This window comes from Chiroxiphia lanceolata, chromosome 1 (assembly GCF_009829145.1).
Source record: "Chiroxiphia lanceolata isolate bChiLan1 chromosome 1, bChiLan1.pri, whole genome shotgun sequence".
Lineage (NCBI taxonomy): Eukaryota > Metazoa > Chordata > Aves > Passeriformes > Pipridae > Chiroxiphia > Chiroxiphia lanceolata.
The window spans coordinates 91934006-91946663 of record NC_045637.1 but is presented as its reverse complement, the minus strand read 5'-3'; the positions used below and the strand labels follow the sequence as shown (position 1 = coordinate 91946663).

General features: G+C 34.8%; 1 protein-coding gene across 2 annotated transcripts in view; it reads right to left on the bottom strand.

The window, feature by feature from the left end:
- DTNBP1 (dystrobrevin binding protein 1) overlaps positions 1-12658 on the bottom strand; it is a 71011-nt gene that overhangs the window by 42173 nt on the left and 16180 nt on the right. Inside the window, exon 6 of one of the 2 annotated variants that reach the window (XM_032674703.1) lies at positions 11226-11358. The exons of the other annotated variant lie outside the window; for it this stretch is intronic. Within the exon in view, the coding sequence (XP_032530594.1) occupies positions 11226-11358 (133 nt within the window). The remainder of the gene's footprint in view (positions 1-11225; positions 11359-12658) is intronic. 2 annotated transcript variants of the gene reach the window in all.

The window sequence follows — 12658 nt, the reverse complement described above, 5'->3', positions numbered from 1 at the left end:
GCAAAAGTGACTGTAAGAAAAATAAATTAAAGACTGAACTAACAGTTGCCCTGATAAATGATTCTATTCACTATCCAAAGACTAAAGCATGCTTCAGTTATTACTGAGTCACCTACCAGAGACACTATTTGACAATACATATGCTATACCATAACTTCCCCTCCCTAACAGATGATTCAATTCTGCATTTATTCTTGCATCAAGAACAGACAAAACTGTTTCAAACCTGAAACAATTTATTTTCTAAGCAGGACAAAGTATTCTAAAAGAAGTAAGAGAATGCATTTACCTCCACATTTTCAGTGAACATCCCACTTTTGTCACCAAATGTTAAACACAGGTTTTTGAGAGAATGCATGTTCTACCAGGAAATAAGTTAGTGTGATTCACTGTAGAGAAGTCTATTAGTTGCAACTTCCTGTGAGTATCTATTTCCTTTCCTGCTTCTCCTGCATCCCTTTCCCAAGCTAGTTTTTCCTTTTTTTACCAGAAAAAGAAAACCTACTTCACAATACTTAGTGATTTGCAGGTGAATTAACACTGAATGAATTAACATGAATTCACAATTAACACTGTGAATTCATTACCCTAATGAATTTTTCCTACCCTGTATATTTCAATTACAAAATTCCTATATATTCTCACAAGTTGCATTCCTTATTTTTCAGTAATGGTATAGTAGTTGAGAAAACAATAATCATAGGAAATGGTTGTTTTCCACAGACTGAAACAAAACCATACTGAGGAAACATCTTGTAAAAGTAAGAGGGGAAAAAAACTACACTACTTGCACTTAAAATCAGGAGGTCTTATGTCATTTGTCTACAAAAGGGAAGACAAAACAATTACTGTGTGTTCAAATAAGTTAGCAAACAAGATGGTAGCACAGTAACCAAGTGACAGTCACTGATTCTGCCTAAACCCCTAGAACTTTCCTTTTCAAAATCCATCAATATTTTTAGGGTTGATGCATTAAGATGCTGTCCCTATATCCATATACATAATTGCCATTCGTTAAGAAAGTTGGAAATGAATATCTGGCAATTTTTTTTTTTCCAACACATACCCCTGAAAAATTTAAAATATCTATGATTAGCATGCAGTAAAAACACAGATTTGAAATTTAAGGATCTGTGTTTCCTAGTATCCTCATACCAATTCAGACCCAAAGACTGATAAGTCTATATTTTGGGCAGCATGAATGGACTCAATCACATCTTGCAGTTTCTCATAACATTTTTAATAAAACATATGTTTAGAAATATATACTAAAATACATGTTTATTGAAAATATACTCTGCATCAGCAACATGGAGGATTTTTTTTTTTAAATTTATTAAGTCGAGTTACCCAAAGCTTGAAGTTTTAAAATTTTAATCCTAAAATCTTATTTATCATCACCTTGGGTAAGAACATGACACTAAATTCAAAAGTGCAAAGGAAACTATGACTCATAATGACATTGGAAAAAACAAATGGTTTAACAGTATATCAGTACATTTTCTAGACGTGTAAGAAGTTCTAGACAGACGTACAGAAAAAATGTATTACAAAGTATTATACTTCTCCCCATTATAAGTAAATCATTTTTTTTTTAATTTATTGATAAACTGTCAGAAAAGATACTTTCTATGTCTTCTCTAAGAGTCTAGAGACAAAAAATCATTTGCAGAATACATCAAACACATTAAGAAGCAAACTACATATTTGGAACACAGACAATGTAAAGAAACAGCAGTTAGTCTGAGTAATTAAAACGAAAAAGATTAAACTGAAAAGAGTTTTGGAAAAGTCACCTTCAAAGTGAGGTTAAAAGGCAAGCAGGAGGGAAAATTTGCATTGGAAGTAGCCTGGATGATTAGCTAGGACTGCTGTCTCTTAGTATTTTAGATCTTGCCACATTAAATCACCAGCTTTGATGCTATATACTGCACATTTTTTTTTTTGTATTTGCTGTTCTTTTACTTTAAATTGTTCATTCTTTGAGATAATTTTTCACATCAGCTTCATACAAGAGTTACATCAGCAGAGCTCAGCCTTTGATGGATAGCTTACTAACAACATTGTACCAGAAGACAAAACTGCAGAACAATGAATCATCACAGCAGAAGACTTCTGTCAACTGCTTCAGCTCACAGGTGCATTACCCTACACATTCTTTCGACTGTAAAAGGCTACTTTTTCCCTCCACCCCACTGGTCAACTAGATTAAGGCAATTGAAAACTTTCCATAGAGAAATGCTCCTGGATTTTACAGAGTTTTCATCAAAAAAAAAAAAAAAATTCAGGCACTTCAGAGACAGATGAGATAATTCTTTGCATTATTATTAAAGACACATGCCTGCCTTGCCCCTGGCCTGGCTACACATGAAGACTCTTGAAGCCCAGTATGGGCTTCTCAGCATCTGTCCAGGATTAAAGGAGTTCCCATGCTGAGTCTAAAACTAATCAATACAACCTACTACTTGGCATCTGACTATATGCTCTTTTACTTCAGCTACTAAATTTTAGGTTAGTGACAACAAATCCGGATAGTTACACAAATAAGAATATACTTTACTTTTTTACAGTTAACAGTAAGCTTTGAGAAGACAGGATTGAATTAATAGTCACATTATAATTTAAGTAGTTCTTGTCATTGAAAGATTAAATTCAGTATCTCTGAACAAGAAAAAAGGCTAAAATAACTGGCTGAAATCTAAAATAATCAGACTATAAAGGCATGAAGGTACTTCAAAAATAATCTTGCTCTGTATGCAGCGCAACTTACAAATCCCAGCTTCTTTCCTGTGAGGCAAGAGGCCATACAGGTTCCACTGACACTGAAGTTTTGTCCATGAAAACCCTATGGTTACACATATAGGCAATAATTTTAATCTTCTGCCTTTCCAGCTGCTTGTTTTCATAAAATAAAGGGGGGAGGGGAGCATATATACTCTGTGAAATTCTATACACCTCAAACTCAGTTACCAGTTTTTAAGTTACCTGGAATGTTCTGATGATCATGCTGACAGTGGTCTCAACTTCTTCATTTATAAAAAAGTTGAGATTCAGGGTTTGTGGTGAGAAAATATAACTTTGGAGACAACAGGTAAAACAAACTGTTTACAATATATAAGTAGTCCCACAGAGCAACTGGCATGACCAGTTAGAAAAGTTAGAAGGGAAATACAAATTTCCAGTTACCCTCCCATTCCCCTCAGGCTTTTCATTGCAGTGTTGGAACAACTTTGCTCATCCTGAGCAGAAGAAATGGACACTAGGAAGACTATACTGGTTATCATTGATGTACAAAAACAAATCCAGCAAGAAGAATATGGGAGGAGAAGAGGCAAAACCATCCTGCTTTTAGTTACTGAAATCAATAGGAATTTAGTTTGTTCAACAAAAGTAAGAACACATTCTCAGGTTCTACTGTATCTTGCTGTAACACTAAGATCAATTTCCTAAATGTAACAAAACATCAGGGTTTTCAATTAAATATCTAGAAGACCACAGAAACACCACATTCTTTACACAGATGCCAGCAGCCAGAATTGACAGTTTTGTATTTTATATTCAAGAAGAGAGTAGGCAGATAAGAAAGCAACGAAGTCATAAATGAATGTCAGGAACAATTTTATAACACTGCCTCTAAAAGTAACAGTCAATAAATTCTAACTACTAGACTCATACATAAACAAAAGACAATCTCAATATGAATGGTAAAAATTGAGGACTAAATTTGAAAGATTTTGCAATAAAACATGTTAATAAATGTTGAGTTGTAAATACTATTTACAAAAAATACATTTAAAGAAAGTATAGATGTTCATGTACAAATTAATTGAAAAGTATTTATGGCACCTAACAAGATCCAAAATAAAACATGAGAAATGCTGCATTTCACCTGCTTGTCTGGTACAGTTAAGCCTTCAAAATGATGCAACAAAGAAAAATAAATTCCTTCCATTGCCTGACTCAAGCTTTAGTAAGCTAAAAAGCCATGAGATCTTTCCTCTGGGACTTTCCTCTGGATGTCAGCAAAGGTAAAAGTCAAAAACCTCAGAACTCAAAACTTAACGTGACTTGCATGGTACACAGAAATAATTCAAGTACTGGGTTTTTTTGTACTTAGTATTAGCACTCATGACAATGATACAATGATACTGTTTTCCTTCCACACAAGATTCCTCAAGCACCCTTTTCAGATATTGAGGCCAACTACTACTTTGAAATACATTTGAGATTGAAGTAATGGAAAGCCTTTAAGTATTGAAAAATCAATAAAAACTAAAACTACTACTAAAAGACTGTTGGAATTAAGCAGTAGGCAAAGGTTTCTATTAATCTGAAGAAACACTGAAGACAGGTCAGGATTCTTAACCATCGATTGTGAAATTTTATCCAGTAAAAAAGAGCAAAGAGCTTTAAATGATGTTGCAGTGGAGATTGTTTTGCTTCCATATTCATACAGATACAGAATCACAGAATTCAGAACATGCTGAGCTGGAAGGGACCCACATGCATCAAGTCCAACTCTTGGCCCTGCACAGATACAAATGTAGTTGAAGTCTTTCCAGGTCTTCCAGCAAAACTTCCACATCAACTTCAATCCAGAAGATAGAATGGATCACAGCAAATTTTAGTAACAGAAATTGCAACCATTAGCAGCTGGCAAGCGAGCTAATAAATACAACTAAAACCAAATAGTACTCTAATATACTCAGCAGTTTCAGGGTAGATTGAAAGCATTTTTCTTTGGATGTTTCATGAAAAAAGAAACAAATATTTATATTGATGAAGAACATTGGGGGTCATCTTTCAGGCACTATCATTCAAAAGAACAGTAAAAATGAGGGAGATGTTATTAAAACCAGAAGAAAATGGTAGAAGTGAAATCATTAAATGCAAGTTCCATCCTCTGCTAAGAGACTGATACAGGCCATCTAGCATTGGAACCACTCCAAACTGGAATCTGAAATGTGGAATTAATGCTTAGCTCCCTCTAAAAGCTTATACCTTCAGATCTAAGATTTTGCACAGGACCCAGTTTTTATGTTTTTGCTTTCATTCTCTTGCTATCAAAAAAAAGGACAGTTTTTAAATTTAATTTTTTTAATGTTTTAGTGTGCAATGTCACTGGATCACTAAAAGATAAATGTATCAACACAGTTTATTTATTTTTATCATACAACCAAAATTTTAGGAATCAAAGTTTAAGCTGAAATTTGAGAAAAGAAATCTGGGACAAACTATAAACAACTACAAGCTACAAAAAAATTTGAGACACTACAAAGAATGTAGGAGAAGCTGAAGTTTAAGAGAAGGTACAAACAATTCCACCATCAAAAGCTACCTCTGCCATCAACTCCACCTATCTTTCCTAGAAAGAAAAAGGGTTCCTGAAAACCTGTTTTTGGTAAACATCCACACAAGAAAATGCAGACCACCTCTTAACTTGGCCATCAATTTCCAAGCATTAAAAAAGAGAAAAATTACAGTATTTAAAAACTGGTCAAGCTTTATTCACTAAGTGACATATCATACAAAAGTCCACAAAAACAAATAACTAAAAAGAGTCTGTAACCCCATATGCACTCTTTACTTAAAATGCTGGATGTGATTCCACACAGCACAAATGCAACTGTTCCAGAAAGAAGTTACAACTTGTACCTCTTCAGACATCCTCAACACATCCCTTTGACATGGGAATTTAAAATCTCCCTCACAGAAGCGTAGTCAATAAATGCATTTAATATATTTTTAAACAATTTTTAAATAAATTGTTTCTTGATGTAAGTGGAAAGGAATTATTAAAGATCTCAGGAAATAATTCTTAGCAAAGAAAGAATTTATCAGGAGGCACAACACTGTGCTTAAAAGCAGAGGATGAATTTTAGTGTGGTAATGACAAGCACCTACGCCCTGTTCTTCTGCCTCTAGCCACAATTAATTAATTACTTGAGTAAATAATGCAGTTTTGAGGTGAGGGAGGGTATAAAATGATGATTAAGGCAGTCCTAAAACATCTGTTCCTATTATTGGTACACTAAGTCTGGACAAAGAATGCCTGGTATTAACAGCTTGACAGGATTTGCAGATTATGCTCACTAACAAGCACTACATAAAGGTAGAGATAAATTATGCAGGACTGACATAATGTTTTAACTGTTTCTAGATAACATTATTAAAAGGTGCTGTAAGATACAGAGGATCCAACACAAACATTCAGTCTTTAATCACAGGTCACAAAAGCCGAAGAAAAAATCTTTTATGTTCCTTCCTATTCAAAAGAAAAGAAAACTGTAAGGAGAAGTTATGCATCAAATCTCTTTGCAACAATGTCATTGTCTCTCAGCATCAAGAAAAGACCAACAAAGAAGAAGGGTAAAATTAAAATAACTTCAAAGCAACAGAAATTATACTGTACATTCACACTTTGCAAATAAGATAAAAAAACTGACAAAACCCCAACAATCTTCAAATCTGCTACGTGTTCAGTCTTGGCCAATGTTTTCAAATACTTGAAGCACTGATGGGAGTAAATTTCACTACATAATGAAACAGCATACTCCTTTGGATTTGATGTATGCAGAATACTGTAATGCAAGAGTTCTTCCAAGCAAAAGAAAGTTCACGGTCCTAAAACTACTCAAAGGGAGCAAAATTATCCAGGAAAGTTTTCTAAAGCTTGTGCAAGCCTATCTCTTCAGGACCAATAAGAACTCTCATTCCATGTGTTTGCCTAAATAAATGCAACAACTGATGGATATAAAATTAATTCCAGCCAGTTATCACCATGAAAACACTTGCTACTGGTTGTGCCGTAAGCAAACTCATGAACAGAAGAATGGAAAAGGTCTCTGCAATGTGAACTCTGCTTCGAGCACAGAAACTTATAGCACACCTAATGAAAACTCAAAGCCAGTCATCCAATGCACAACTAACTGTCCTGAAGATAATGAAAGTTCTGCACCCAATCTTGCAAAAATTATTATTTAGGTACCAAGGTACACAGAGATATTGTAGCTGAAAATCTATACCAGTGCAAGACTGATCAAAAAGAATACGGCATGAAACCTTACTTGGATGAAAATTTTCATGAGAACTATGAAGCATGTAGCTGGGGTCTTAGAAATAATTCACAGTATATTTAATGTCAGAAGATAGCTTTGTGCAGAGGTACAGAGGTAAAGATAATATCTGAAAGCAAAAACTCCCTCTTAAAAAACCAAAAAAAACCCCTCAAAATTATTTTGGTGTGTTAGTGAGTAAATAACTATTAATTGTCCCAAGCTAGAAGGAACTTTTTCAGGAAGTAGAGCAGTCTAAACTGTCTGAGGAAGTTTTTTGTATTTATTTTTCAAATTTATTTTGGTTAGGTCTAAGACAAGGCATCATATCTCAGTCCAACAACCTTTACTTTCCCTTTTATTTATAAAGCAATTAAAAAGAGGGATAAAATCTATAGAAGAAAACAACAGTAACTAAGACATTTTCTCACACACATCTCTAATGTGCCATAAATTTTATACCCTTCTGAATGAGAAAGTAAATCAAACATTCTTCTCCCCTGAAGCATTAAAGCACTGTCATGGCATGGCAATGATGGTACCTTACAAAAATTATGACAATCTGTCCAACTCCTCACCTACTGCATTAATTACCAAAGCGTGGGGTTATACATTATTTGACAACAAATAAGCCTTTAAAATAAAAAAATTAGAAATAAATATATGTTTTAAGAACACATTTTCTCTTCAAGTAAAGCATTTCTTTAGATCTCACCAGAAAGAAAAAATAATAGTCCCAGTAGGGTTTGCAATATTACTAAACATTCATCTCTTGAAGTATGCTCTAGTATCAGGGTATATTTCAGACTCTGGATTTTAGATTTCTACATTTATTTTCCTTCTATGTCAGTTCTCAAAGCTGACAAATACTGAAAAGAACGGTTTCTTAAACAAGACATCTTAAAGAAATTAACATTCAGACAACTATGTTTTAAGCCAAATGACACACAGTAAAATTTATTCACTCATTTCCAGTGACAAGGACTTTTTGCTATTCCCAAAGTAGTCCTACAAAATGTTGCAGTTGGAGTTTCTACTTTTCAAAAAAACTGTGATCCCTCTGAAATGGATACCAATGTTAATAAGAGCTTCAGGACAGAAACATTTCATCTTACACCATAAGCCTGCCATTATGGGCTGCATTACAGGTGCACATTATAGGTGCACATGAAAAAATGACACAGAAGTGAGCTTCCAATAGTGCACTTGAGAAAGCAAGAATTGCCACAGCGGACTGAAGGGATATAGAGAGTTTTCTGCAACCAGAAACAGAATATCCTCAGTAAGAGAATGAAGGAAAAGGAAGAAGAATTGTGCTTGATTAAGACAGGAAACAAAACAACATGGTTTAATGCTACCATGCATGTAAACAATTGCAGCAAGACAAACTAGAGAAAACAGGAGTGGAATATAGACTTCATACAACAATACTAGTACCCTGATCAATGGATTTAAACACACAAAAAAGAGAATATTAAAAATCCAGAGATAAGCACACAAGAAACAACTAATCCCCCCAAACACCAGGCTTTAATATAAATTGGAAAACACCTTGGATTGATGAATGTACTTTGAAACTCATACTCAACACCATGACAAAGGGAAAAAAATGATCTCTGTGAACTGAAATAAAGTTGCTCTGTTTTACAGGGAGACCTGTTTCTGAAAATAAGTTCCCATAGTTACCATAAGCCGTGTTTCATAGGTTTAATGTTGACCTAAAGCACCTTTTTCTAAACCTTTCACATAGAATTTTTTCAAAAGACTTAAAATACACAAGCTTTTAGTCTAAGCTCTACAGTGACTTCATAATAAAATTACTTTCTATTACATGCTTAAAATAACCACAGGTTCTAGAGTTCATATTCATCATAGTTTTCATCCCTATATTGTCAAAACACATTAAATACTTTTTTTTAAGCACAAAACCACTCACTCCCTCAAAATAACTCTTGTGCTAAAGAAAGAGCATAGACTCCTGAACCCACCTCGTTGATTATTTCAGCTGGTATCATAGTAAAAACCCAAGCATCAAGGAGAGGAAGACAGGATATGAGTTCCAAACACACAATAACACATCACACTCACGTTAACTGGCTGTTGGTTCTTCAAGTATCTACATTAGCAAGTGTCCTTCTAGTAATGAGCTAGCAGTTAATTTCTTACCTAAATAAATACAGGGGTAATGATCAACCAGAAATTACCTGTATTTTTCCTGTTTTGTCTAGATCTGACCAAATGTAATCAGCTTATAATTACACTAAGTAGCTTGCTTAGCATTCTATTTATAAAACTGATTAGACGCTGCTAAGCAGAGCAGGCAATAGTTTAACACTTTATTTTGATGTTGAAAGCAGAGGCTGGGGGAGAGGGAGCAAAGATGGTAGAGAAAACAAAAAACCCTCAGAAAACTTTAGAAACATTATTTTAGAGATACAAAGCTGTTGCTTTACACGCATTTAAAATTTGTGTCATTTGATTAAATATTTAAATATTTATATAGATACATATCTATAGAAACACACATATATAACTTATATAGAATATATTTATATTTTGAAGTTATTAATATTAAATATTTAATTACTTAAGTAGGTTTGAACAAGTGAATATGAATATTCAGACATATTAACTGCTCGTGAGGCTCTTCCTGGAGAGAGAATATGGTGTTGCCCTGACTTGGGAAAGGGAAAATCCAGGCTTCAGGAAAATTACAGACCACTGCCAAGGCCCTAGTCTAGGTTAAGCTAACTGAACAGGATGTGAAAAACTAAAGGACATGACATGAGAAGTTGTTAGATGTGACAGATAACATAATAAGATGCTGACAAAAGCTACAAATAGCACCATGAGAGACGACTGGATTTCACAGGTGTTTAAAGGAGAGTTGGGTGAGAAACAGCCAAATTCCACAGAAAACTGAAGAGGGAACTTTCAGGTTTCTGAGACTTTTTGGGATGCAGAACTTGCAACACCAGCACTACTTCAGTAACTGGATCTGTAATGCCATAGAAGGCTAAGATTCCCTAGATAATAAATGAGGACCAAGAGGGAAAAAAGTAATCAGGAGTGAATTGATTATTTGGGAAGAAACAGAGATTAAAAAGAAAACAAAAAAACCCCACAAAAAACAGACAACCTACAAGAATGGCAAAAGGAGGGTCAAGAAAGAGGAAACCAGATAAGCTGTACACAATACGACCAATGCTGTCTGGAGCAGTCCTGCCCTTGATCATCACAGCCCCATTAGAACTGTAAACCAAACCAGTTGTTCTGACCATATCACATCAATCAAACTTGCTTCCACAACCAAGAGAAGCAAGGAGGGTGCCAAGGTGCTTTCCCTGGCTAACAGGAGGTCACCTGGCTGGACAGATCAAGGAACTTGGTTATCCCCATGTTAGTCAACATCTGCATCTACCCACCACTCCCTAAAATAGGTTGTCAGACACTGTCTTTGACAAATTGCTTCAACTCATTTCCTCATTTATATAATGGACATAATACTGTTTTTCTTATCTTCTTCTGTTGGGTTATTTTTGGCACTGTCAGTAACAAAATCAAGACAGTTAAGAGTTTATTTAAGCTCAATATTTTTCTCTTGCTACTTTATCTCTTAGGTAAACATGAAGCTCATAATTTGGAAGTTCTGAATTTTCACACATACTGCTTGGTCTAAGTTGAACTTTGATTCCAAGAACTAATGCCCCATTTTTGCAAGTAAGAGAATGGCAGGAGATTAATACCTTTCATACAGAGTGAAAGGTACTTATAGGATAGGATATCACAGAACAGAAAGGAAGATTGAGGAAAATACTGTTCCTAATTTGACAGGTACATGGGAGAAAAAGAAGAAATCAAAAATCCAGGGCAAGGGGTTAAAAGAAACAACCATATATCAGTGCTTGATAATGACAGCCCTTAATCCAGCTGTTTGCAGAAAATAATAAGCATGGTTTCATCTTAACAACTATGTAGTGACAATTTTCCGAATACACACACTTTTTATTTATCACTAAGACATTCAGTGAATCTACTACCAATATGCAACATCCTGTCAAAGATTATTGTTTCTTAAAAAGATGATAATAAAAGGGATTATATTACATATGGGGGGTAATTACAAAAGGTGTATCTTTTATGCTAATTTATAATTATTGTTTTATTTACCTTTTTGTTTTCTTGTAGTTTTCCAGTTGCAATGTCTGCATACACTTGTATCTTTCCAACTCACACTGTTCACATAGGTCCTCAAGACACAACAGATGATTCTCCATTTCCTCAAAGTTTGCCTCTAGCTGGGCTATAAGAAATACTTACATGAATATCAAATTGCATCAACAGATGGACAACTCACCTGAACAGAAATAGGATTTTTTAAAGGTACACAATTAACATAGTAATCATTACATATATATAAATGGCTCAGAAAGATAAACAAATCTCAGCCCATATCACACAGTGAAGAGTGGCAGTAGAGCCATGTTAAGGTAGATCTATCTGAGGTTCCCCTGTAGTAAGATGTTGAACCACTCTATTTGCCCCAGCATCTTGGTCTCAGAGGCTTGTGTGTGTACATCAGGAAAAGAAGATTCAGGACTCATAATTTTACTTCTTATGTAGACTCTCAGTTTAGCCCTTCCTATATGGTACCAATGTGAGGTATAAAGCTCTGACCAAAACCAGCACTGATCTTAATTTATTCAAATGAAGCAAAAGCAAAGCATACTAGGAGAATTTTAACTTTCACATGATCTCATGGTAATATAAAAGAACACATATTTTTGTCTCTGAGGACAGATCCTTTACTGATAGGTGAATCTCTAGATTTAGCTATTTTACATACGCATGCACTTAAAAACATGTGAAATGTCTTAATCTCCTCTTTAACCACAGTTGCTCTGTCTCAACATAAAATAGATCAATCCTATGAAAAGTCCTCCAAAAGCATCTCATAGTTCACACTGTTTTGACTAGAAATCGGGACCAAAGAATTCCTGAGGTCCCTTCTGACCTCAATTATCCCATGTTAATCTTGTATCAAAGGATCACTCTCCCTGCCAGTGATTAATGCTAAACTCCATGTCTCTCCTCAGGATCCCAAAGTGGAAAAACTATTTTCCCAGACTCTAACCAGCGAGCCGCTCTGGGATGGAACTGTGTGAACTACAGGACTATTATTCATCCTTGTGCCAGGACTTTTCCTATAACCAGAGGGAAGGTAAACTGCAGGAGGAAAGATAAATTTTGTTTTTTTGCAAACAAAATAGCAGCCAAAGAATAGAAGGGAGTTTGCGGTCCAGAGACATATACACTGATCTGCTGCAGGATATGAACCTGACTGTTGATGCAAAGAACTACACAGATGATGGAATGAAAGCAAAAAATGTAAAGCAACTCTGAGTTTTGGCAAATAGCTGTGTTTCACCTTTGCCTGTAACAGACAGAAGCAACCTTCAAAAAGCAAGAGAATAATTATTAAGTTCAAGGTAGAAAAAAGTGATTTAAAGTTAATGTGTTTTGGATGCTCAAAAGAAGGAAATAGTAAGCTGGATGCATCAGTTAAATCTTCAGTTTTGGTTTGACCATTCTACTTGGAGCCT